General features: G+C 46.3%; 1 protein-coding gene across 2 annotated transcripts; it reads right to left on the reverse strand.

The window, feature by feature from the left end:
- Positions 1-27,474, reverse strand: serpinc1 (serpin peptidase inhibitor, clade C (antithrombin), member 1). Of its 2 annotated transcripts, none has more exons than XM_072573360.1 (7): positions 27,322-27,474; positions 9,512-9,908; positions 7,457-7,672; positions 5,452-5,589; positions 2,710-3,103; positions 1,027-1,091; positions 1-285 (listed from the first exon to the last, which is right to left on the reverse strand). In XM_072573360.1, exons 2-7 carry the CDS (start codon positions 9,905-9,907, stop codon positions 115-117), a joined length of 1,380 nt encoding a protein of 459 aa, XP_072429461.1. In that variant the 5' UTR covers position 9,908; positions 27,322-27,474; the 3' UTR covers positions 1-114. The 2 variants fall into 2 exon arrangements, with proteins under 2 accessions (XP_072429461.1, XP_072429462.1); XM_072573361.1 differs by lacking the exon at positions 27,322-27,474 and adding an exon at positions 26,865-27,055.
- Positions 27,475-27,744: the final 270 nt, after the last annotated feature.

A 27,744-nucleotide genomic window follows, 5' to 3' on the forward strand; every position in this document is an offset into this window, starting at 1 on the left:
TACAAGTCTATATTTCTTTATTTCTTACAATAAGGTAACAACCCCCGAAACATTTGTTTGAGTTTTTGTTATTATCTTAATGCTGATATGACTCATTCCTGTCCTCACGGTGAATTAACATGGGTTTGATATTCTCCCCATGAAGATGATGGCATTGATAGCAACTTCTCGGATCAGCAGCAGGAATGGCCGATTGGCATTGAAGATCTCCAGACTGGGCCGCAGTGACCGTCCCATCACTATCACCGTAGATGCTCCAGCAGCTTCACTACCTTCCTCATTCACCTGCCAACCAGAGATTCACATGTCAGGATGACCATGTAGAGTGCAACACAGCCACCACCCTATCCCCATCAAATACTCCCAGGACAGGGACAGCACAGGGTTAGTTACACAATAAAGTTTTGTCTAAGCCATTCCCCACCCCGCCCATCAAATACTCCCAGGACAGGGACAGCATGGGGTTAGTTACAGATCAAAGCCTCCTCTACACTGTCGCACCATCAAACACACCCAGGACAGGGACAGCATGGTGTTAGATACAGAGTAAAACTCCCTCTCCACTGTCCCCATCAAACACTTCCACAACAAGGACACCATGGGGTTAGATACAGAGAAAAGCTCTCTGTCCACTATTCCCCATTAAACACTCTCAGGACAGGGGCAGCACGGGGTTAGATACAGAGTAAAGCTCCCTCTACACTGTCCCCCATTAAACACTTCCAGGGCAGGGACAGCACGGGGTTAGATATAGAGCAAAACGTAATACCCTGGAGGTTTAAGTTTGCCATTTGAATTCTTACTGTAAAAGTAAGAATTTACATATTTGGGAAAACTACTGAGGAATATTGTGAAAATGGAACAGGAACTGGAGCAACACAAGCAGAAAATTCACACTGTTATCATGTATCCCTGTCGTTTCCCACCAACGGTGTTTTTGATTCTTGTTCTAACAAAGGCTAACGATCAAATACTACACAACGGTCCTCTTGAACTCTTGGATAAGCACCCTGTGTTGGATCGTACCTCCAAGAAAGCTTTATGGAATGCATCAGATATGTAAATGTTATTGCTGGTTCCTTCAATTATCCCTGTGAGAGAAAGAGGAGAATGAGTCTTACATCATAGCCAAACTTAGCTCCCTGCTACAGGATCAGAGGAGCAGGCAGGAATTGGAGGCAGTGCTATATTTAAAGCCTCCTTAAATCTGCTCACTGTGGCCATTCGAGTTTGTCAGAGTCAATGCTAGCCATAAATAAAATCTGCAGGGCAGGATGTGCCATCAGTTTGGCTGCTCATAGAATCCCCACAGTGTGGAAGTAGACCATTCAGCCCATCAAGTCTACACTGGCCCTCCAGAGAGAACATCCCACCCAGACCCATCCTCAACCCTCTACCCTTTCCCTGCAACCCTGCATTTTACCATGGCTAGTTCATCTAGCCTGCACATCTCTGGATACTATGGGCAATTTAGCGTGGCCAATCCACCCAACCTGGACATCTTTGGACTGTGGGAGGAAACCAGAGCACCCAGAGGGGACCCCCGCAGACACAAGGGGAATGCGCAAACTCCACATAGACAAATACCCGAGGGAAGTCCCTAGCACTGCGAAGTAACAGCGCTAACCAGTGAGCCACCCGACTCCTGGAAGGGCTTTCACTGACGTTGTGTTGTGAGATTTGGAGAACTGGGGCTGAATGTTTGCCAGCATATGGGGCAGTTAGAGATGAGGAATTGGCACAACCCCCTCTCCCCCACTCAACATATGGTTTGTTGACACAATACTGCCCCTCCCGTGCCCCCCCCCTAACCCTCCTCTCATTTACCTCTCCACCCTTCAGGCTCTCTGCCTGTATGCCTGATGAAGGGCTTTTGCCCGAAACGTCGATTTTCCTGCTCCTCGGATGCTGCCTGACCTGCTGTGCTTTTCCAGCCCCACTCTAATCCAGAATCTGGTTTCCAGCATCTGCAGTCATTGATTTTACCTGAGTCATTTGTCCAGAGGTACTGCCAGCACAATAGGCCAGCCAGCCAAGGAGGGTCAGTGGTTGGAGATGTCTATTCAAGGCCAATTGGAAGAGGCTAGCAGTGCAGAGGCAGCCTCCCACCTACAGTCAGTCAGGGCAGCTGAGGCACCAGGCATGCTTTGGGGCCTACCATTTGTCTCAGGATGAGCTGTAACTCTGGAACTGACTGCTTCAGTGGTGGCATGTGGTCATTTTTTTTTTTAATTTGAAATTTCTGGAAGTTGGACAGAGGGCAACTCAAAATGGAAATGTTTTTGCTCCCTCTTCCCCTGAGTGATCAGGTTTCATCTTCTGTCATTGGGAGCCTGACCTTATTGGATGGTCAGTCCATCCTTTTTACACTAATTTGGTCAATTTAAGTCACTGTTGTCTGACTGATTTCCACGTAGTGTAGAGTCATGATCCCATTTTGACCCCCCGCTCCCAATGTTAGGGTCCAAATCCCAAAGCCACCCCTGCTCATGCCATCACCCCCACCTTAGAAACCAATGGTGGTGTTGACAGTGATCTCAGGTTGACAATGTGGAATAACAGAGGGGCCAAATGGCCAGGCAGCATTGCAGGTGTGACAGGAGTGGCAGTGCAAGATAGATGGGGAGGGAGTGAGATGGAGGGGCAAGCTGGGGTGCGGGTGTAGGTTGGGCCCGGGTGGAGCGGTCCTGTGAAAAGTTGCTATCAAACCTGGCAAGTTGGCTTTCTCTTGGTTGAAGAGATCATTCAGGCCCATCTGCTTCAGCCTGTCGGTGAGGCTGAAAGAGTCCTCAACTCGGAACCGGGGCAACGAGAGTTCCACGTCCGTTGAGGTCAGTTGCTTCAGCCACCCCATGATCTTCTCGTGTGTCAGCTGATTCTCGACACCCGTCAGGGTAGCTTCTGCCAGTGGGAGGATCAGCACCATGGAGACATCATCCCCTTTGTACGGGAGCTCGATCACCTTCACCCCATCCTTGGAGAACTTGCCAAAACGAAAGGAGCCCTGTTGCTGCATCATTGGGGCTTTGCAGACGCTTCTATCCGCTTTCTCAAAGTCCCTTTTCACTGTCACCTCCTTCTCAAACATGGACTTCCACAGTCCCTGCTCAAACAGGTTGAAACATTTAACAATTTCTTCTCGCACAAGGCCTTGTATTTACACAGCATCTTTGCAAGCAAAACACCTACTTCACAGGTCACAGACAAAATCTGAACGAAACACAGAGAATGCTGGAGAAACTCAGCAGATCTGGCAGCATCCGTGGAGAGAGAAATGGAGTTAATATTTCGAGATCGCTGTGCCTCTTCTCCAGAACTGAAACGGGCTAGAAATTGCTAGGGGCTTTTTTCTGCTGTTGTCAGAGGAGGAGGCAGAGCAGCATTTGGAACAAAAAGTGAGGGTGCCCAGAACGATAGGAATGATAATGGTGGAAAAGATGAGGTGGGGATGTAAAAGGTACACAAAAGAAGTTGTGACTTGGAGAAAATGGGTCGGTTCTGCTGACCGCATGGTCAACGAGACACGGGGGGACGGTGGTTGGGTGGGTGATTGGTCATACAGAGGTGGTGTGGAGGTGGATGCAAATAAAATTGAGGAGAATGGTCACGCTTTGGAGTTGTACAATGCAATGCCGAGTCCGAGAAGCTGTGAAGTGCCTAGGTAGAAAATGAGCTGTTGTTCTTCTGGCTTGCGTTGTACTTTGTTGGAACACTGCAAGATGGCAATGTTAGCCACAAGAGCAAGATGGTTCATTGGAACAGAAGGTCGGGGTCATTTGTACGGACAGAGTGGAAGCTCCACTGGATCAGTTTCTATTTGGTCTCGCCATGTGACCAAGTCACAATGAGCAAATTAAATGTTTATTTTTTTGGAAATTCTTTTGTGGGATGTGGGTGCAGCTAGAAATATCTGCCTTTGTTCCACCATCTTGATTGCCCTTGAGCTGAATGGTTTGCTAGCCCATTTCGGAGGGCAGATAAGAGTCAACCGCATTGCTATGGGTCTGGAGACACTTGTAGGACAGAAGGACGCGGCAGAGTTGGCAGGTTTCTTTCTCTCAAGGACATTAATGAATCACATGGGTTTTTACTGAAATATATGGTCACCAATAGTAAAACTAGTTTTCAATTACAGATTTCAACACTGCTATCTAAGGATTTGAACCCAGGTTCCTTGAAGCCTAGACCGCTAGCTTACTAATCTAGTGATGTTACACCAGCATTTTATACTTGGTCAAAGCAGGAGGTTTCAAAGAACACCTGAAGGAAAGGGTGGAGATATTGAGAAGTTTTGGGGTAGAATTCCAGAGCTTAGATTGTAAGGAGCTGAAATTGGGTGTGAGAGAGGAGAAATTTAAAAAAGTCCTGGAGGGGTGTTTGGACACTAGAGAGGGTCAAAGTGAAAGAGGTCACTGAATGGAAAACTTGGCAAGCTATTTCCTTCACCCTCGACTGGTGTGCTAATCAGGAATGCTGGATACCAGGTACAGTGCCCTATGCTGCGTCCCTCACTGAGGTCAGTGAAAAGCAGGAGCCAGACACACTCCCAGATGTGTAACCAGAGCAGACAATTAGTTCACTGAGCAATGGAGTCACAGGCACAGCACTGACCCTTCCCATCCACCCTGAATGATTTACTGCCCTTCAGAACCAGGAAAATAAATCTGAACCTCTCTGTCAGAGAGCTGCATATTTAGTCTGCCCATAATTCAGAAGCAGCCCCCATCCCTACCTCAGGTTTGAGGCTTGAATTTTTTTTTGGTATTTATTTGTTTATGGGATGGGAACATCACTGGCTAAGACAACATGTACTGCCCATCCCTAATTACCCAGCAAGCACTTAAGAGTCAGCCACATTACTGTGGCTCTGGAGTCACATGTAGGCCAGACCAGGTAAGGATGGCAGATTTCCTTCCTTAAAGGGCATTGATGAACCAGATGGGCTTTTACAACAACCGACAGTGGTTAAATTAGGCTTGTATTTTTACTCAAATACCAAATTTTGTTTTCTTTTGAGTTCACATTTGTTTGACCATCTGTGTGAAATACTAGCTGTGGTGCTAGATCAGTAATCCAGTGACATTGCCACTATTGCATTGCCTCACCTCTCCTGTCCCTCCTGTTGTATCTCTCTCTGCTCTTGGCAGCCAACCTGTTGACAGGGGTCTTTAGGGATGAGGAATGGTGGGCACACTTACCCCCAAGGTGTTTTCCCTTCTCCATACACGGAGACATACCCTTCCGAATTTATTAGGAATAAATGGTGTGGGTCTGAACTCAGATCCCCGTCATGGGGAAGTCCCATGACATCCCCCAGCATCCTTTGAGGTGACATAGTGGGACAAGGAGAGTTGGTGTAGCAGGCCTCCACCACCTTCCTCATCCTGGGATTGTTATTATTAACTCTTAAATAACTGCCAGTAATCAACTCTGCGAAGTTTGTGAACCTACCTTAAAATAGATTGCGTTAACAATAACCAGGGTGGTGTAGGGTGTTATGGCATCAGGAGGGATGACATCTCTGATAAGCCCCTCAGTCTTGTTGGCCACCCAAGCATTGATGATCTTTCTGGCTGACTTTGGTTTGTCCTGTTAAAAAAAGACTTGCTATCAGATCGGCCTGGTCCGAAACTGAGGACATTTCAAAGCCTCAGAGCAAACCGACTAGATGTCACTGTTCATCAGCAGGGAGTATTATAACTAATCCCTGCACAGTGAAATCCCATAAACAGAATGAGAAAACAACCAAAACATCAGAATGGTTACGTGACGATAGTTACTGGATAAAGTTCGGTCTGACACTGGGAGAAACGTGTTGCTCTTTGCACAATAGTTAGAGACAAAAAATACTGCAGATACTGAAGTTCAAAGTAGACAAGCAGGAGGCTGGAAGAACACAGCAAGCCAAAAGGCAAAAGCCCTAAAGAAGGGTTATGCCCGAAACGTCGATTCTCCTGCACCTCGGATGCTGCCTGACCAGCTGTGCTTTCCCAGCACCACACTCTTGATTCCGAATGCTGCCTGGCTCACTGTGTTCTTCCAGCCTCCTGATTGGTTATTTTGCACAATGGTACCTTTGACTTAATGCTGTTTGCATAATGGTCCAGACAAGGAAGTGGTTTAATGTCCCTTCTGAAAGATGAAGCCACCAACAGTGCAGACAGAGTGTGCAGCCTGTCCTTAATACTGACCCTCTCACAGTGCAGTGCTCCCTCAGCACTTACCCTCCGACTGCAGCACTCTCTCACTGCAGATCCTCTGACCGTGCAGCACTCCCTCAGTACTAAATGTCTGACAGTGCAGCACCCCCTCAGAACTGACCCTCCAATAATGCAGCACCGCCTCAGTACTGACCCTCCAATAATGCAGCATTGCCTCAGCACTGACCCTCTGACAGTGCAGCTGTCTGTCACTACTGACAGAACTCTCCCAGTACTGACATTCGGACATTGCATTGCTCCCTCAGCACTGACCTTCTGACTGCAGCACTCCCTCAGTACTGACCCTCTGACAGTGCAGCACTCCCTCAGTACTGACCCTCCGACAGTGCAGCACTCCCTCAGTACTGACCCTCTGACAGTGCAGCACTCCCCCAGTACTGACCCTCTGACAGTGCAGGACTCCCCCAGTACTGACCCTCTGACAGTGCAGCACTCCCTCAGGACTAAGCCTCTGACAGTGCAGCACTCCCTCAGTACTGACCCTCTGACAGTGCAGCACTCCCTCAGTACTGACCCTCTGACAGTGCAGCACTCCCTCAGTACTGACCCTCTGACAGTGCAGCACTCCCTCAGTACTGACCCTCTGACAGTGCAGCACTGTATCAGCACAGCAGTGGAATTTTGTGTTGAACTCTCTGGAGTGGGCCTTGAACCTTTGGCTCAGTGTTGATGAGGTGTCCTCCATGAAATCATTCTTGGATGATTGGAGCCCCCATTGGCTATTTTAAAACTTCTTCTGATGTTATCCTAATCAGTTGGCAAAAAGATTAGTGGAGACAGTAATGTTACCCTGGGAGTGCATAGGCTCCTCTCCTCGAGAATGGGTGTGTGTTGAGGTGCAGGGTAGTAATCAGAGGAATCAGAGTCTGATTGCTCCAAATAGGGGAACAGGGTTCCTTCAACCCAAACAGGCTATGTTGACTTCTGATATGAGGACTGCTGATGATGGATCTTCCTCTTCTTCTACTGCCACCCCCACTGCTCCCCTCCCTCCTTCCCCTTACCTTATCTTCCCATCCCCTCTACTCATCCTCACCTTATCACTCACCTCTACTGACCTCCATTTGCTTCCTGCTCTTCTGCCAGCTCTTATTCTCCCTCCAATCTTCTCCCTCAATCAATCCTTTCCCTGTAGTTCCCCCTTCCCTCCCTCCTGATCCTCCCACATCTCCTCTCCCTCTCCTGCATTGTTGTCCATCACCCCTCCTGCCCCTCTATTATCCTGCATTCCTCACCTTGAAGTTGACAGGGATGAGCTTGGCGCTGTACACCGCCTCACTGATGTTCTGGAATGTTTGGTTGTACGTTAATGACTTCTCACCAAAGAGCCGGTTGGCTGAAACCAGCTCTGAAGACTTGTTGGCTTTCCGGTACAGCCGGCAGTTGAGCTTAGCGAAGAAGTAGTGCACTTGGTCTGATGTCTTCTCCGTGATGGTGTCAAACTTAAAGACCTGCAGATAGAGAGATGGAGGAAATGGAAGCATAAGATTGGAACAGCTGTATATCATTTTTCAAACAGCACTGTGGGGACATCAGTGTGCATACTGCCATCATTCTTCACCTCAGTATATTCTTCACCACATTCCCGATGTATAGAAGCTTTCACCCCTATCAAGGCAAGGAGGGGGTGGATACTGGGGCTAGGGGCCCCTCCTGACCATAACAGGGGGCACTGAACTGTCCCAGGCCACCCTCACTGGCCTTTCCTAACTTTCGTCAGGCTTCCAGGAGGGGCAGGGTGACTGGTCCTTCGGTCAGAAGGGAAATTTAGAAATCTGGGAAAAATATAGTTGCAGATTCTTGTCTGTGACAGACTCAGGTATGGCCAAGACTGGGTACAGGATTGGTAGCAAATAGGGTCAGGTTTGTTTGTGATTGGTCATCTCCATCTTTCCCCCACCCCACCTCCACCAATCCCTTACTGTTGTAGATGGCTTGAGCCTGGATTGACACATGGCTTGTGAGCCACCAATCCGCTTGGTCCAGAGAGGAATCCATCTGGAATTCTGGGTTCAGATCTGGCCTCTGCACCTCAGGAAGGAGACACTGGCCTTGGAGTGGGCGCTGCCCAGATTGCCCAGAATAATCCCAAGATTGAAAGGGTTAATTTCTCAGGAGAAACTCTGCTTGGATTGCCTCACATTGGCGAGGGAGAGGAGGATATAATTGAGGAGCTGAAAGTGAAGGTGATTGGTGCCGTTTGAGAGGAACAATGCCCCCTGGTGGAGCAGTTGAGAATGAGGGGCTGGAATCTTCAAACTGGAGTGAGGTCTTTCAGGGCTTCAGCAAACATTTTTTCACTTGAAGGGGAGTGGAAATCTGGAACTGTCTTACCAAGAGAAACCTCCTGATGCTGGGTTGGGGAGAGTGGGGAGGAGGGGAGGGGTTTCAATTGAACATTTTAACACTAAGCTCAAAAGTTTTTCGAAACACAAGGTCATTGAGGCTTAGAGAACAAGCTGGGGAGATGAAGTTCAGATACAGAACAACCAGGATTGAATTGAAAGGTAGAACAGGCTCACAGAGCTAAATGGCTTCATTGTTCTGAAGGATTCTGAAGAATAGTCATATTGGACTTGAAACATCACCTTTTATTTCTCACTCCAATGATGTTGCCAGAACAGCTTAATTTCTCCAGCAGTTTCTTATCTACTGATCCTCCGACAGTGCTGCATGCCCTTAGTACTGGATGGTCTTTGTCCATTGTCTCAAGGTAACTATGGCCCACTGTTGTGGTGTAAATCCTGTTTTGCATCCCTCACAATTATTGTATGCAGTTTTGGTCTCCTTTTCTGAGGGAAGATGCTCTTACTCTCTCTCAAGTGCAACAAAGGTTTACCAGGCTGATTCTGGGGATGGTGGGACTGACACATGAGGAGAGATTGACTGGGTTAGGATTGTTTTCACTGGAGTTCAGACAAGTGAGAGGGGATCTCATAGAGACTTATAAAACTCTATTAGGGCTAGACTGTGTTGATGCAGGGAGGATGTTCCCAGTGATGAGGGGGTCACAGTCTGAGGGTTTGGGGAAAACCAATTAGAATGGAGATGAGGAGACATTTCTTCACCCAAAAAGTGGTGAATTCATTATCACAGGAAGTAGTTGACACCAAAATATTGAACGTTTTCAAGAGGCGGCTAGATAGAGCACTTAGGGTGAGTGGGATCAAAGGTTATGGGGAGAAAGCAGGATTAGGCTATTGAGTTGGATGATCAGCCATGATTGTGATGAATGGCCTCCTCCTGCTCCTATCTTCTATGTTTCTATGTTTCTATTTCACAGTACCTACCTCCATTAGCTGCTGCAGGGTGTCGCCACACGCTCCCAATTTTGTCATGGCAAAAGCTGTGGAGATGCTCAGGGGTGACAGGAAGATGTTCTCCCCATCTGCCTTTGATTTGGCCAGTTGTTTGTAAAACTCAAAGGCGAATTTGCTGTTAGCCCTGGACAGCTCCCAGACCCGAGGGTTGGTGTTCTCGGGGAGGTCCTTAGCCTTTGGCTGCGTCGCTTTGTCCGCTGTCTGAGCCGTTTGGGTTTTCTTGTCTGGTGTACGATACACGCACATGGGCTGGCCTGGGATGTCCTTGAGTTTGGTGTTACAGTGGGTCAGACTGTTATCACTGGAAGGAGTAGGATCTATCGCCCCCACGAGGACGGCATAAAGGAACAAGGCGAAGCGTCTCATCCTGGAAAAGGGGGAGTGAGTGAAAGATTATCTCAAGTTAACAAGAGAATAGAACCTGAAAATATAAAACAGGCAGCAATATTGATGAACAATATTGGGGTGGTGCTGGGTGCCTCAGTACTGCTGTCCCACAGCACCGGGGACACGGATTCAATTCCAGCCTCGGGCAACTGTCTGTGTGGAGTTTGCACATTCTCCCCGTGTCTGCGTGGGTTTCCTCCGGGTGCTCTGGTTTCCTCCCACAGTCCAAAGATGTGCAGGTTAGGTGGATTGGCCATGCTAAATTACCCATAGCTTCCAGGGATGTACAGGCTAGGTGTATTAGGCATGGTAAATGCAGGGTTACAGGGATAGGGTTAGGAGGTTGTGTCTGAGTGGGATGGTCTTCGGAGGGTTGGTGTGGACTTGATGGACCGAATGGTCTGTTTTCTTACTGCAGGAATTCTCTGGTGAAATGATCGCGACAATCTTTGAATATATAAATGTGAAGTCACTATTGTCCCACTAGAGAGAGACAACTGGTGGTGGTTGAACCTGACAGTCGCCACGTCTCAGGTAAGGGGGAGGTTGAGAAGGAGGGACTTTCACAGTAGCCTCAGTCTCCATGGGAACCCATACTGTCAGCCAGCTAACTGAGCTAAGCAACGTCCTGATGAATGTGTACATAAGGGAATAATTGAGCGTTAGGAAAGAGGAAGACATTAGATACACAGAGGAGCGATGGATAAGAGACAACACAAAGAGATTAGGGACAAAGTAAAAATATGAGCAATTAAGAAAGCAAAGAAAAAAATCAAGGGCATTAAATTATTATGGAGTATAAAACATTAGAAACATAATTAATAGAAAGAGTAACACAAAAGGAAGGCTGTGAAGGGAACGGGTCCTGGGACAACAGGATCACCCCACAGATTATGGTAGGGAAATGGTATAAATATTAAATAATCAGGGATAAGGATAGGTTAACATGATGTTGAATGACAACATGGGAACTGAGATAACTGTATCCAACATCAGAAAGATTATATTTTTAAAAACTAATCAAACTCATAAAGGATACAATTCCTGGTCCAGTTGGATTACATCTGCAGGTGTTAAAAGATGTTAAATTATGTGATTTTTAAATAAATTTGCTTAATATATCATTACAACTCTATGACACTGTAACCCTTTTACTATAAATTCTGTATTTTGTGGTCCTGTTCCACAACCAGAGAAAATGGGTGAGATTCTCAATGATTACTTTGCATCAGTGTTCACTGAGGAGAGGAACATAATGAATGTTGAGATTAGAGAGAGAAGTTTGTTTACTCTGGATCACATTGACATAAGACAGGAAGATGTTGGGTAGGCTAAAGGATATTAAGGTGGACAAATTCCCAGGATCGAATGGGATCTATCCCAGGTTGCTGAGGGAGGCGAGAGAGGAAATAGCTGGGCCTTTGACAGATATCTTTGCAACATCCTTAATCACAGGTGAAGTCCCCCTGTACAAGAAGGGTAGTAGGGATATTCTGGATAACTACAGACCAGTGAGCCTGACGTCAGTTGTGGGAAAATTGCTGGAGAAGGTACTGAGTGACCAAGTTGATAGATGAAGGAGGGGCTGTAGATGTCATATACATGGACTTTAGTAAGGCATTTGATAAGGTCCCCCATGGTAAATTAACGGAGAATGTGAAGTCACATGGTGTGCAGGGTGTTCTAGCTAGGTGGGTAAAGAACAAGTTGAGCAACAGTAGACAGAGAGTAGTAGTTGAAGGGAGTTTCTCGAAATGGAGAAAGTTGACTAGTGTTGTTCCACAGGGATCAGTGCTGGGGCTGCTTTTGTTTGTGATATACATAAATGATCTGGAAGAGGGCATTGGTATGATCAGCAAGTTTGCAGATGACACGAAGATTGGTGGAGTAGCAGAAAGCATAGGGGATTGTCAAAAAATACAGGAGAATATAGATAGAGTGGAGAGTTTGGCGGAAAAGTGGCAGGTGGAGTTCAATCCAGGCAAATGTGAGGTGATGCACTTTGGGAAGTCTAATTCTAGAGCGAACGATACTGTAAATGGAAGAGCCTTGGGAAAAGTTGATGAGCTGAGAGAAGTGGGAGTTCAGGTCCATTGTACTCTGATAGTGGCTGCACAGGTGGATAGAGTGGTCAAGAAGGCATATGGCATGCTTGCCTTCATCAGGCGGGGTATTGAGTATAAGAGCTGGCAGATCATGTTAAAATTGTACAAGACTTTGGTGTGGCCGCATTTGGAATACTGTGTACAGCTCTGGTCGCCACATTACCAAAAGGATGTGGACGCTTTGGAGAGGGTGCAGAGAAGGTTTACAAGGATGTTGCTTACTGAAATGCATAGTCATACAGTTATAGTGAACCACAGCACAGAAAAAAGACTCTTCAGCATATCGCATCTACTCCAGTCAAAAACAAGCACCTGCCTGTTCTAATCCCATTTTCCAGCAGTTTGCCCATAGTCCTGTGTGCCTTCGCATTGCAAGCGCACAACTAAGTACTTCTTCAATGTTCTGAGGGTTTCTCCATCTACCACCCTTACAGGCAGTGAATTCCAAATCCCCACCATCCTTTGAGTGAAAACTCTTTTCCTCACATCCCCTCTAAACCTCCTGTCCCTTACCTTCAATTGAAGACCCCTATTCATTGATCCCTCCATCAAGGGAAAGGTTTTTTTCCTGTCTACCCCATCTTTGCCCCTCATACTTTTATACATCTCAATCATGTCCCCTCTCAATCTCCTCTGCTCTTAGGAAAACAACCCCAGTCTATCCAATCTCTCCTCATAAACTGATGTCCAGCCCAGGCACCATCCTGGTAAATCTGCTCTGCAGTCTCTCCAGTGCTATCACATCCCTCCTATAATGTGAATTCCAGAACTGCACACAAGGCTCTAGCTGTGGCGTAAACAATGTTTTATACAGTTCCAGCACCACCTCCCTGCTCTTAAACTCCATGCCTCAGCTAATAAAGGCATATCCCATATGCCTTCTGAACCACTTTATCCACCTGTCCCCATAACTTAAGGTACTGGTGTACATGCACACCAAGATCCCTCTGATCCTCTGTGTTTCCCAGGGTCCTACCATCCATCATGTATTCCCTTGCGTTGTTTGTCATGCCTCGTATTTATCCAGGAGGTAAAAACAATGACTGCAGATGCTGGAAACCAGATTCTGGATTAGTGGTGCTGGAAGAGCACAGCAGTTCAGGCAGCATCCAAGTCGTTCCGAAATCGAAGTTTTGGGCAAAGAAGGGCTTTTGCCCGAAACGTCGATTTCGAAGCTACTTGGATGCTGCCTGAACTGCTGTGCTCTTCCAGCACCACTAATCCAGAATCATATTTATCCAGATTGAATTCCATTTGCCACTGATCAGCCCATCTGACCAGTCCATCTCTACGCTCCTGTAATCTAAGGCTATCCTCCTCACTATTTACCACCTACTAAGGTTTGTATCATCTGTGAGCTTACTGATTAACCGACCTGCATTCAATTCTAAATTATTGATAAAGCAAGAGATTCAGCACTGACCCCTGTGGGGCCTTATTGGTTACAGACTTCCAGTCCGAAAAACACCCCTCAACCACCATCATCTGCTTCCTGACCCTCAACCAGTTGTGATCCAACTTATCAAATTTCCTCGGATTCCGAGGGGTGTTACCTTTGCTCTCAGTCCCCCATGAGGATCTTATCTCAAGACTTGTTCCAAGTCGACAACTTCAGAAGCATTGCATTTTTCACACCTGGTCACCTCTTTGAAAAATGTAATCAAGTTGGTCAGACCTGACCTCCCCTTAACAAAGCCATGCTGTTGGAGAAAGTGAGAACTGCAGATGCTGGAGATCAGAATCAAAAAATGTGGCACTGGAAAAGCACAGCTGGTCAGGCAGCATCTGAGGAGCAGGAGAATCGACGTTTCGGGCATAAGCCCTTCATCAGGAAACCATACTGCTCTTGATTAATCCCTGCCTCTCCAAATGCAGATTAATTGTGTCCCTCAGGATAGTATCCAGCAGTTTCCCCACCACCTAGCTCCTATCTTGAATAATGGTATCACACTGGCTGTCCTCCAGAATCTCTCATGCAGCCAGAGATGAACTGAAATGTTTGCAATTCTTGCCTCCCTTCAGCTCAACCATATTTTCCGAAGCCAAAAGGCTCTTCTGATCACCCTGCTATAGGAAGGATATTATTAAATTGAAAAGGGTGCAGAAAAGATTTATAAGGATGTTACTGTGACTGGAGGGTTTGAGTTATAAGGAGAGGCTGGATAGGCTGGGATCTTTTTCACTGGAGCGGAGGAGTTTGAGGGGTGACCTTATAGAGGTTTATAAGATTATGTGGGGCATGGATAAGATAAATAATTAAGGCCTTTTTCCCAGGGTAAGGGAGTCCAAAACTAGAGGATATAGGTTTAAGGTAAGAGAGGGAAGTTTTAAAGGAAACCTATGGGGCAACCATAGATGCATAGATGGAATGAACAGCCTGAGGAAGTGTTAGAGATGGGTACTATTACAACATTTAAAATACATTAGGACAGGAACATGGATAGGAAAGGTTTAGATGGATATGGGCCAAAAGCAGGCAGTGGGACTAGTTTAGTTTGGGAAATCTGGTCAGCATGGACAAGTTGAACCAGAGTCCATTTTCCGCTGTATGACTCTGTGACTCTAAGTGACAAAATGGATAGCTAACTGGCTTCCATACTGAAAGCAGAGAGTGGGAGTAAAGAGGAGTTATTCAGAGTGTGAGAAGGTCGGAAGTGGTTCACAGTGAGACAGTGCTGGGATCATTGCTTTCACCATTTACGATTCTAACTCAGGAGTCAAAAACACAAGTTACAAATTTAGGGAAAACACCAAATTAGGATGATGGTCAATACTGAGGAGGGTTCAACAAATTACAGGTAGGTAAATAATTGGAAATTAAGTTGAACATAGATAAATACCAGGTTGTGGGAAGAATAAGGAAGTCATTTGTTATTTGGAAGGTGTGAGTTTAGGTGGGAGAATGAAGCCCTTGGATTACTGTGCCAGTCACTAAAAGGTGTCCGGAATTGAAAAATGTGGTGCTGGAAAAACACAGCAGGCCAGGCAGCATCTGAGGAGCAGGAGAATTGACGTTTCGAGCCCGAAACGTCGATTCTCCTGCTCCTCGGATGCTGCCTGGCCTGCTGTGTTTTTCCAGCACCACATTTTCCAACTCTGGTCTCCAGCATCTGCAGTCCTCACTTTCTACTAAAAGTTGTCCCCCAGGTTAGCAAGGCCATGAAAAAGCTTGGGATTTGTTTCCAAAGGGATAGAATTGAAAATAGTATTGAACCTTGGTTACGTCACACTCAGCAAGCGATTGCAAAAGCAAATGATTCTCTACCTTTGATGTCAAAGGGATTTGCAGTTTAAGACATATTACTAGAATTGTATAAAGCTATTGTCAGCCTACAGCTGGAGACCTGTGTAGAACTTTGGTTTCCTCACATAATCCAGGATCCAATAACCTTCCAGGTTATTGAAGATCCACTAAAGTGCTCCTTGTGATGGTTGGATTGGCATATGAGAAGAGATTGAAGAGACAGGGGCTATATTCTCCAGAGGTTAAAAGGATGTGAAACTTATAAAATGCTTTCATGATTTGACAGAGTGAATGCTTGGAGGATCTTTCCCCAGTTGAGGGGAGTTGAGGACATGGGGCTCAGCCTCCGAATAAAGAACAGACCATTGAGGAATGAGATAGAAAGCCCTTGAGATGTTTTGTGGGAGGAAACTGTGAATGCTCAGCAATTGAGTACAGATTGAGTATAGATTATTGGGCCTTAGGAAATTAAGGGATTGTATAGACATGTTGGGAATGTAGAGCTGATGTAGAAGAACAACCTTGATAGTAATGAAGAACAGAGCAGATTAGAGGGTCTGAGTGCTCCAATCTTGTTCTTACATTTTATGTCCTTATCTCAGGATCAAATATAACTGGGACCAGGGATGGGACGGTGTACATCAGGGCCCAAATACAGCGGCCTGGCTCTCTACTGAGATCCTGCTGTACTTAGGCTAGAGGTTCAGGATGCCCGAGTCAGAAGAAGCCCCTAGACTTGTGATTTCTGTCCTTACCCTGGAGTGGGGACTACAGTGACCACAAGGAGGCCTCGGGATAAGGAGGGCATGGCATCCGGAGAGGACCAAGTCTGAGGTTTCTCACAGGGAAGGGTTGGTAAGCCTGGCCAGAGGGTGAGCTTGGGAAAGAGATTTGAAGGGATGAATATTTTGGAAGCCAGGCTATGAGGCACGATGACAGGGTCACATCTTGTGAAAGTCCCTGATGGACAAAGACCGCTCCCCCTCCTGAATACTATTCCACCATGCTCTTTCTCCAAACTTGTCTCAAAAATAGCATTTTCATTTTTGCCCACCTTCCGCTGCCAGCATGATATGGCAATGATGGTACATCAAGGGTATTAAGTGGGTATGATTTTGACCCCCCCCCCCCCCTCACTGGATCGTGGGATTGGGTTGGGGTTAGGCCCGATAACAGTTATCTGACCATCCAGCTGCACTCATCGAAAACACACCCTGCTAGGCAGTGGAGCCATTAAATCCAGGATCAAAAATGCAAACAGGTAGAGCTTCAGAAAATATCCAGTGGGAGAGACAGAGTTGGCAGTTTGGGAGCAGCATGTAAATAGTCCAACTCAGGAAGGGGCCATACTGGACCTGGTATTGGGGAATGAGCCCGGCCAGGTGGTTGATGTTTCAGTTGGGGATTATTTTGTGAACAGTGATCATAATTCACTAAGTTTTAGAATACTCATGGACAAACCTGAGAGTGGTCCTAAAGGAAGAGGGCTAAACTGGGGGAAGGCCAATGATAGCAAAATTCAGCAGGAGCCGGGGAATGTAGATTGGGAGCAGCTTTTTGAGGGTAAATCCACATTTGATATGTGGGAGGTTTTTAAAAAGAGGTTGATTAGAGTGCAGGACAGACATGTCCCTGTGAAAATGAGAGATTGAAATGGCAAGATAAGGGAACCCTGGATGACAGGTGAAATTGTGAGACTAGCTAAGAAGAAAAAGGAAGCAGACATAAGGTCTAGGTGGCTGAAAACAGACAAAGCTTTGGAAGAATATCGGGATTATAGGACCAATCTGAAACGATGAATAAAGAGGATTAAAAGGAGTCATGAAATATCTTTAGCAAACAGGGTTAAGGAAGACCCCAAAGCCTTTTATTCCTATATAAGAAGCAAGAGGGTGACTAGAGAAAGGGTTGGCCCACTCAAGGATAAAGGAGGAAAGTTATGCGTGAAGTCAGAGAAAATGGGTGAGATTCTTTGTATCGGTATTCACCAAGCAGAGGGACATGATGGATGTTGAAGTTGGATACAGATGTTTGATTACTGTAGGTCAGGTCGGCATAAGAAGGGAGGAAGTGTTGGGTATTTTAAAAAGAATTAAGGTGGAAAAGTCCCCAGGTCAGGATGGGATCTATCCCAGGTTACTGAGGGAAGTGAGAGAAGAAATAGCTGGGGCCTTCACAGATATCTTTGTAGCCGCCTTGGAGATCCCAGAGGACTGGAGAATGGTTAATGGTGTCCCCTTGTTTAAGAAGGGTAGCCAGGATAATCCAGATAATGAGAGACTGGTGAGCCTGATGTCAGTGGTAGGGAAGCTGCTGGAGAAGATATTGAGGGATAGGATCTATCACATTTGGAAGAAAATTTATCAGTGATAGGCAACATGGTTTTGTATGGGTAAGGTGATGTCTTACCAACTCAACAGAATTCTTTGAGGAAGTGACAAAAGTTGATTAATGAGGGAAGGGCTGTAGATGTCATATATATGGACTTTAGTAAGGTGTTTGTTAAGGTTCCCCATGGTAAACCAGTGGAGAAAGTGAAGCCGCATGGAGCCCAGGGTGTACTAGCTAGATGGATAGAGAACAGGCTGGGCAACAAGAGACAGAGAGTAGTAGTGGAAGAAAGTTTCTCAAAATGGAAAACTGTGACCAGTGGTGTTCCCCAGGGATTCGTGCTGGGACCACAGTTGTTTGTGATATATATAAACTATCTGGAGGAAGGTATAGGTGGTCTCATTAGCAAGTTTGCAGGTAATACTAAGATTGGTGGAGTAGCAGATAATGAAGGGGACTGTCAGAGTACAGATAGATTGGAGAGTTGGGCAGAGAAATGACAGATGAAGTTCGCAAATGTGAGATTCAAGAGCAAACTATACCGTAAATGGAAAGGTCCTGGTGAAAATTGGTTTACAGAGAGATCTGGGTGTTCTGGTCCATTGTACCCTGAAGGTGGCAACGCAAGTCAATAGAGTGGTCAAGAAGGCATACGGCATGCTCTCGTTCATCAGACAGGATATTGAGTACAAGAGTTGGCAGGACATGTTACAGTTGTATTGGACTTTGGTTCAGCCACATTTGGAATACAGTGTATAGTTCTGGTCGCCACATTACCAAAAGGATGTGGATTCTTTGAAGAGGGTGCAGAGGAGGTTCACCAGGATGTTGCCTGCTAAGGAGGGCACTAGCTATGAAGTGAGGTTGAGTAGATTAGGATTATTTTCACTAGAAAGACAGAGGTTGAGGGGGGGACCCAATTGAGGTCCACAAAATCATGAGAGGTCTAGACCGGGTGGATAGCAAGAAACGTTTTCCTAAAGTGGGGGACTCAATTACTTGGGGTCATGGGTTCAAAGTGAGTGAGCAAACGTTTAAGGGAGATATGCATGGAACGTTCTTTACACAGAGGGTGGTTGGTGCCTGGAATGCGTTGCCAGCGGAGGTGGTAAAGGTGGGCATGATAGCCTCCTTTGAGATATATCTAGACAGATACATGAAGGGCAGGGAGCAGAGAGATCCCGATCTTTCAAAAATAGGTGACAGGTTGAGATAGAGGATGTGGAGGGCAGAAGGGCCTGCTCTTGTGCTGTAATGTTCTTTGTTCTTTGGGATTTGTGTCAGGGAAGACGGTTTGGGGCTTCCCAGCACTTAAGTTGGAGGAAGGCTCTGCTCATCCAGCCTTGGACAGGGGACAAATAGTCTCCATTGGAAAAGGGCAAGCAAGGCTGGAGCAAGGCGAACGCCAGGCCGGAGGCTGTAAGGTTGAGAATTTAAGCCTAACATGGAGCAGAATTGCCTCCAGGAATGGATGCAGATGGGAAATAGGGCTTGGGGGTCGGGGAGGTTAAGGGGGAGCCTTGTATGTACAGTGCAGTGCAAAGAAGGGGTTAGAAATCTCCTTAACTGTGATTGAGACAGTGGGGGCAAGTGAGATGGGAGGGCCAAGGCAGTGAATCTGGACTGGCATTTACATGGAGTGGGAGGGCTGGCAGGGTTACGAAGGTGGTTAGCTTCACATCAGAGATTAATGTGTAAAAGTAAAGCACATGGGATTGAGGGTCGTGTATTGATATGGATAGAAAACTAGAAGACAGGGAACAAAGAGGGGGAATGATGAAGGATTTTGGTCCGATAAACATGCTCCTCAGATGCTGTCTGACCTGCTGTGCACTTCTAGCTTCACACCTAGCGACCCCCACAGGAATAAAATGAGTCTCTTTTTGAATGGCAAGCATTGACGATTGAAATACTGCAGGGGGCAGTGCTTGGAACAAAAACAGGAGTTGCTGGAAAAGCTCAGTATGTCTGGCAGCATCTATGGAGAGAGATCAGAGTGAACGTTTCGAATCCAGTGACCCTTCCTTAGAATACAGTACTCAGTACTCGGAGCTGATTGAGAGAGGGGAATGTTCAACGAGACCCGGGTGTCGTTGTACCCCAGTTGCTGAAAGTAAGCCGCAGGCAGTGAATAAGGTAAATGGTATGTTGACCTTCACAGGCAGAGAGTTCACAGGAATAAAGATGTCCTGCTGTAATTATACAAAGCACTGGTGTGACCACGCTTGGACTATTATGTACAGTTTTGGTCTCCTTATGTGAGGAAGGATGTTCTTGCTCTCTCTCTCTCTCTCTCTCTCTCGAGTACAGCGAAGGTTGAACCAATTGAAACATTGATTGGCAAAACTGACCTATATGGACCGATTGAGTCAGTTAGGATTGTGTTCACTGGAGCTTAGAAGAATGAGGGGGGAGTCTGACAGAAACCTATAAAATTTTTAAAAAAGGAATACATAGAATAGATGCAGGAAGATTCTCCTGATGATTACGGAGTCCAGAACCAGGGCTCATAGTTTAAGGATAAAAGATAAACCTATTAGGACAGAACTGAGGAGAAATGTCTTCATCTGTAGAATGGTGAGCCTGTGGAATTCATTCCCACAGAAAGTGTTTGAAGCCAAAACATTGGGTTTTCAAGAAGGAAGTAGATATAGCTCTTGTGACTGAAGTGAAATGGATGGTCCTAAAGTGCTTTACAGTCAATGAAGTAATTTTGAAATTACAGAGGGAAAAAGGGATATGCAGCTGAAGTTTTTCTGTGCGACAGAATTGCAAGAATGCAAAATCTCAAAGGGAATGACAATTTATACTGCAACAGGCAGAGGATGTGGGTGAGACCCTAAATGAGTACTTTGCATCAGTAGTTGCCCAGGAGAAGGAGAAGGAGCTCAGTGAGATTTGTGTGGAGCATGCTAATATGCTAGGGCATTTTGAGATCAAGAAAGAAGTGTTGTTGGATCTCCTGTAGAGCATTAAGGTGGACAAGTCCCCAGAGCTCAATAGTATCTACCCCAGGTTTATGAGAGAGGCAAGAGAGGAGATTGCTGGGTGACCAAGATCTCTGTATCCTTATTAACCACTGGAGAGGTCCCAGAGGACTGGCGAGTACTAATGTTGTTCTTCTGTTCAAGAATGGAAATAGTGATGATCCAGAAAACTACAGACCTGGGATTCTCACATCGGTGGTTGGGAAACTAATTGGTGAGAGTTCTTCAGGATGGGGTTTATGCACACTTGGAAAAGAATGGCCTAATTATGGACAGTCAGCATGGCTTTGTGCAGGGCAGGTCATGTCTTACTAACTTGAATGAATTTTTCAAGGAGGTGACGAAGGTGATTGATGAGGGTAGAGCAGTGCATGATGTCTACATGGACTTAGTAAGGTTTTTAACAAGTCCCTCATGGTAGGCTTATCCAGAAGATTAAGGTGCATGGGATCCATGGTGACCTTGCTGCATGGATTCAGAATTGCCTTGCCCATAGATAGTGGCGGAAGGGTGTTTTCAGGCTGGAGGTCCATGACCTGTCGTGTTCTGCAAGGATCCATTCTGGCACCTCTGCTGTTTGTAATCTATATAAATAAATGACTTGGCTGAATATGTGGACGAGTGGTTAGTTAGTTTGTGGACGAGATAAAGCTCGGTGGAGAAGGAGTGGACAGTGTAGAAGGCTGTCAAAGGTTACAGCGAATATAGCTCAGTGGCAGATATGGTTGGAGAAATGGCAGATGGAGTTTAAGCCAGGTAAGTGTAAGTGTTCTTTGGGGGATCAGATGTTAAGGAAAACTATGCAGTTAATGGCAGGACGCTGAACAGCATTGATGTCATAGAGTTATAGAGTCATAGAGACATACAGCACAGAAACAGACCCTTCGGGCCAACTCATCCATGCCGACCAGATATCCCAACCCAATCTAGTCCCACCAGCCAGCACCCGGTCCATATCCCTCCAAACCCTTCCTATTCATATACCCATCCAGATACCTTTTAAATGTTGCAATTGTACCAGCCTCCATCACATCCTCTGGCAGCCCATTCCATACACGTACCACCCTCTGTGTGAAAAAGTTGCCCCTTAGGTCTCTTTTATATCTTTCCCCTCTCACCCTAAACCTATGCCCTTTAGTTCTGGACTCCCTGACTCCAGGGAAAAGACTTTGCCTATTTATCCTATCCATGCCCCTCACGATTTCATAAACCTCTATAAGGTCACCCCTCAGCCTCTGACGCTTCAGGGAAAACAGCCCCAGACTATTCAACCTCTCCCTATAGCTCAAATCCTCCAACCCTGGTAACATCCTTGTAAACCTTTTCCAAAACCTTTCAAGTTTCACAACATTTTTCCGATAGGAAGGAGACCAGAATTGCACTCAATATTTCAACAGTGGCCTAACCAATGTTCTGTACAGCCACAACATGACCTCCCAACTCCTGTACTGAATACTCTGACCAATAAAGGAAAGCATACCAAACGCCTTCTTCACTATCCTATCTACCTGCGACTCCACTTTCAAGGAGCTATGAACCTGCACTCCAAGGTCTCTTTGTTCAGCAACACTCCCTAGGACCTTACCATTAAGTGTATAAGTCCTGCTAAGAATTGCTTTCCCAAAATGCAGCACCTCGCATTTATCTAAATGGAACTCCATCTGCCACTCCTCAGCCCATTGGCCCATCTGGTTACGATCCTGTTGTAATCTGAGGTAACCCTCATCGCTGTCTACCAAACCTCCAATTTTGGTGTCATCTGCAAAATTACTAACTAAACCTCTTATGCTCACATCCAAATCATTTATATAAATGATGAAAAGTAGAGGACCCAGCACCGATCCTTGTGGCACTCCACTGGTCACAGGCCTCCAGTCTGAAAAAACAACCCTCCACCACCACCCTCTGTCTTCTACCTTTGAGCCAGTTCTGTATCCAGTACATAGGAATCTTGGGGTTCAAGTTGATAGCCCACTGAAAGTGGCCACAAAAGTAGATAGAGTGGTAAAGAAGTGGTAAAGAATGTGGCATACTCGACTTTATTGGTCGGGGAATTGAGTATAAGATTCAGGATGTCATGATGCAGCTTTATAAGACTTTGGTTAGGCTACACTTAGAGTATTGCATTTAATTATGTTTGCCACATTTTAGGAAGGAAGTGGAGGCTTTGGAGAGGGTGCAGAAGAGGTTGACCAGGTTGCTGCCTGGAATCAAGATTATGAGCGAAAAGGAGAAACTGGAAAAACTCAAATTTCTTTCTCATGAGCGGCAGATGCAAAATAAAGACTTGATATAAATTTATAAAATGATAAGATGTATGGATAGGGTTGACAGTCAGAATCTGTTTCTCAGAGTTGAAATGTCTAATACTATGGGGCAAGCATTTAAGGTGAGGGGGGAAAGTTCAAAGGTGACATAAGGTAGGCAACCCTGCCTACCCACAGTATTAACCGCACAGAACACTGAAAATCAAGCCTGTCCAAACCAAACAAGAAACATCCAGAATGCCTCAGCATTATCCAAACAGGCTGACAAGGGAAACCAGACATGAACATAGTCACTCACAGACCAGAGAATACACTTCCCAAGACAAACTGACAATAAGCTTCCTGGACTCGATAAACACAGCTGTCCCAAAGCCCTAAGGGCAGTCTCATACCAAAGCCACACAAAGGACAGGTCAGACGTAGAGACACCAGAATACCTCACTCACAGGAGGGAAACAATGGAGTCACATTACTGCCAGGAAAAGGGACATTCTCACCTACTCTCGAAGAGAACTGGAATCTCCTGATCCCACTAAGAACTGGTTAATGCTGACAGAATGCTTCATTGGATCTAGGTTCAGGACATTATTCTGATAACTGCTTTGTGATTATCACCATCGGAACTGGATTACTTGATTATCAAGACCATTGTATTTTCCCTATTTTTAATTAGCATCACTGTACAGTATTCCTATAAAAACTGGCTTGATTCTCAGCTCAGGGAAGAGAATCCTTGATCGATATGGACAGACTGTCAGTTCTGTGTCAGCCTGGTCAATTTCTCTTCCAGCTATATCACTTGGAATAAACAGCTTGTGAATTTCACCCGATTTGGCTTGTGTGGTCTCTACTCAATTGGGCTCAATTCTCTGACAGTTGATCAATGTGAGGTTATCCACTTTGGAAGTGAAAATATTGGTCAGAGTATTATTTAAATGGTGAAAAATTACCGCATGCTGTGTGCAGGGGGACTTAGTGACATGAATCGCTAAAAGTAGATTTGCAGGTGCAACTGGTAATCAGGAAGGCAAACAGAATATTGGCTCTCATTGCGAGAGGGATTGTATTTAAGAGCAGCAAGGTTCTATTGCAATTGTACCAGGTATTGGTGAGGCCACACCTGGAGTATTGTGTACAGTCTGGTCTCCTTACTTGAGGAAGGATATCCTGGCTTCGGAGTCGGTGCAGAGGAGGTTCACCGGGTTGATTCTGGAGATGAGGGGGTTAACCCTGTGAGGAGAGGTTTGGCTGCCTGGGACTCTACTCGCTAGAATTTAGAAGAATGAGAGAGGATCTTATAGAAACATATAAAGTTCTGAAAGGGATAGATAAGATAATGGCAGGCAAGTTGTTTCCATGGTGGGTGAGACTAGGACTGGGGACATGGCCTCAAGATTAGGGGGAATAGATTTAGGACAAAGATGAGGAGGAACTGCTTTTCCCAGAGAGTAATGGATCTATGGAATTCTGTGCCCAAGGAAGCTTCATTACATATATTCAAGACCCAGTTGGATGGGTTTTTGCATGTTAGGGGAATTAAGGGTTATGGGGATAATGCAGGTAGGAGGAGCTGAGACGATGGGTAGATCAGCCTTGATCTTAATAAATGACAGAGCAGGCTTGATGGGGACAAATGGCCTACTTCTGCTTCCAATACTATGAAACTATGAAATCAGCAACCATATTACCTCCTTTGGAACGGACTGTGATATTAACACTTCTCAGGCTCTTGAGCAGATTGTAGCAAGTTTTCCTCTGATAAAAGACCATGGAGCAGATATCTCCCCTATCTATCCCCTTACCCACCTCCGATTGGTCAGTTAGCAGTGCCACTGGAGAAGCATGGGTAATGTGCCATACAACCCAGTCCTAGGGTTACCAAGGGAGCCATGCCATAGGCAAGTGAGTGCGGAATGGGAGGGTGTCTGTCATAGGGTCAGGTGGGAACCAGGAGTGAGGCTTGGGGGGGGGGTGTGGGAAGCAAGAACAAAGAGATGACTGGAAGTGGGACTTCTGCTCCCTGATGCTGACACCCTCAAGCAGGCACCAAATTGAGGGACCAAATCCCTACTACCTCCCCTCCTTCCCTATCATCATCTGCCCTCAGGGGAAAATTCTGGCGCAGTTTGCTCTTCAGACTCCCCACCTTGTATCAGCCCTACTTGGTGAAGGTTGGATGCTGGCAGTGGGGAAGATGAGGCTTGGGACGAGTGTACATCAATTATCTTCCCGCCTCAGCTTTAACTGGGGCAAAGCTGGGAAGGTCGCTATTGCTACCTGGCACTCACCCTCCTGGTTAAATGTCCCACCAATGTCACATTGGGAAAGTGGGGGGGAAGGGTATTAAATGCTGAAAGCATTGACAAGATCACTGTTTTGTGGGGGACACTGTTTTGGGGGCAGCCCGGTGGCTCAGTGGTTAGCACTTCTGCCTCACGGCGCTAGGGACCCAGGTTCAATTCCCGCCTCGGGCAACTGTCTGTGTGGAGTTTGCACATTCTCCCCGTGTCTGCGTGGTTTTCCTCCGGGTGCACTGGTTTCCTCCCACAATCCAAAGATGTGCAGGTCGGGTGAATTGGCCATGCTAAGTTGCACGTAATGTTAGGTGCATTAGTCAGAGGGAAATGGTTCTGGGTGGGTTACTCTTCGGAGGGTCGGTGTGGACTCATTGGGCAGAAGAGCCTGTTTCCCCAATGTAGGGAACCTCATCTAATCTAAAAATCATTAATTTAAACCTTGATTCTTCAGAATGCTGACAATGACCCTTCCTGCAGTGGGTGAAGCCTCCACATGAGGGCAGTACAAGCACTTGACTGGCGAAGAGGAAACTGGGGATATAGGGTGAAGGAAGACGGTACTGGGGAAGGAGGGCAGGAAGGGGTGTGGGGAAGTGGGGAAGTGGGGAAAGCAGAAGTGCAATGTCATATTCCACCCCCCTCCCCACCACAGGGTAGATTGAGTAATAGGAGCAACCACATTTCATCATCAGCTACTGTGCATCTCACCCTTCATAAATGAAGTTTCTCCAGACAAAAACTTATCACTGTTGACATGCACTGAGTTAAACTAATCTGCCATTTTCAGGATAATCTATACATAGCTCATAATGAGCTTACTATCCAAAATCTGAATGTGCATCCAGGACTTGAAAAGGTTGGCGGAAAGGTACAAAGGAATGTCACCCAGGGGGCATTGATCATCTTCAGAACCACCTCCGTCCTGAGTCCTGTGGTCAATCCAGCTCCTGGCAGTCAATTCCAAGGCAGCTAGTGTTCAAGAAGTGATCAGTAAATATTGTGCTCACGGCTTCTCCATTGGGAACACAAACAAGAGAAGCAAAAGACCAGTTTTCATGTGCTAGGCTTCAAAGCAATGAGGGTCAACTCGAGGAGCCATCACAGCCAAGGTCAATCCTGTCCTGCCTGATCTGATTTGATCCTGAATAAATCCTGTTTATGGGCAGCACGGTGGTTAGCACTGCTGCCTCACAGCGTCAGAGACCCGGGTTCAATTCCCACCTCAGGCAACTGTCCGTGTGGAGTTTGCACGTTCTCCCTGTGTCTGCGTGGGTTTCCTCCGGGTGCTCCGGTTTCCTCCCACAGTCCAAAAATGTACAGATTAGGTGAATTGACCATGCTAAATTGTCCGTAGTGTTAGGTGAAGGGGTAAATGTAGGGGAATGGGTTTGGGTGGGTTGCTCTTCGGAAGGTCGGTGTGGACTTGTTTCTACAGTGTAAGTAATCTAATCTAATCTAAAACCCCTGGTCAAATCTTAATCAACTCCCTCCACAATCCCATCCTCTGAACCAAGCCTCAATCAATCCCTTCCCCTCCTAATCCCTTCATTTGGGATCAATCCTTCATGCAACCACTTCCCCTGTGCTCCATTCCTCACTCAATTCCTTCCTATGAGGACCCTTCTTCGGCCGATCCCTTATCCTCACTCAAACCTTTCCCCGTGACAGCCAACACTGTCCCCACACAATCGAGTTTCACACAAACCTTCCCTTTGTATTCCTTCCTTCAGTTCAATCCGCCCTCACTTGATCAAGTCTTAACCCGATCTCCTTCTCGGTGATCCTTTTGAGATTCTTCACTCGATCCCGTCCTTACACAATCTTTCCCTGGGGAACCCTTTCCTCCGTGATTCCTTCCACACCCGGATACACTCCCAAAGGGTCACTAGAAACTGGATCCAGAGTGGGTTTGATTCCCTGGATGTTGGCTAGTTGGCTGGTGGAGGTGGGGGGGGGTGGAATCTGAGGCTCAACCCAATACGCTCCCACCATATCCTGGGGCTGTTAACCAGGAGGAGCCGGGATTGTATTCGAGCCAGAGGTCACTGAGCTGTCGGAGAGCTTCCAGTCCGCAATCCCACTGGTAGGTTCACCATTATATTCAAGATTCTCTTGATTTCCTGATTCTCTCTGTATAATAAAATCGAGATTCAGCCACATACCTGTTAAAAGCTCTCTCCAATCTCAGTCCTCTGATAAAGTTTCAAACAAAATTGCAAGTCCTGTAATTTCACGAGAAAAAAGCCCAGAAAAGTGTGCTCGAGACCAGGTCAGTGTCTGTTAGGCTGCTTCAGAGTACTGCCCAAGGTACAAAACCTGTGTAAATAACAACATCCAATAGCAGATGCATTCGAATCCAAAACAAACTCCTCTCCTCTGCACTTAACCCTTAGGACATGCTCCTTTGATCTTTCCTGTGCTTATACACTCAGCTTGATAGAGAAATGGGGGGAAGGGAGAGGCTTTCAAACCTGGCACAACGATGAGCACGGAGGGGGGGGAGGTAACAATGAGAGGTGGCTCGGTTTGTGTAGTGCTAACTCAGTCAGGAAATTGTGGAGTCATTCCTGTTTCAGAACTTCAGA

This window comes from Chiloscyllium punctatum, chromosome 7 (genome assembly GCF_047496795.1).
Source record: "Chiloscyllium punctatum isolate Juve2018m chromosome 7, sChiPun1.3, whole genome shotgun sequence".
Classification (NCBI taxonomy): Eukaryota; Metazoa; Chordata; class Chondrichthyes; order Orectolobiformes; family Hemiscylliidae; genus Chiloscyllium; species Chiloscyllium punctatum.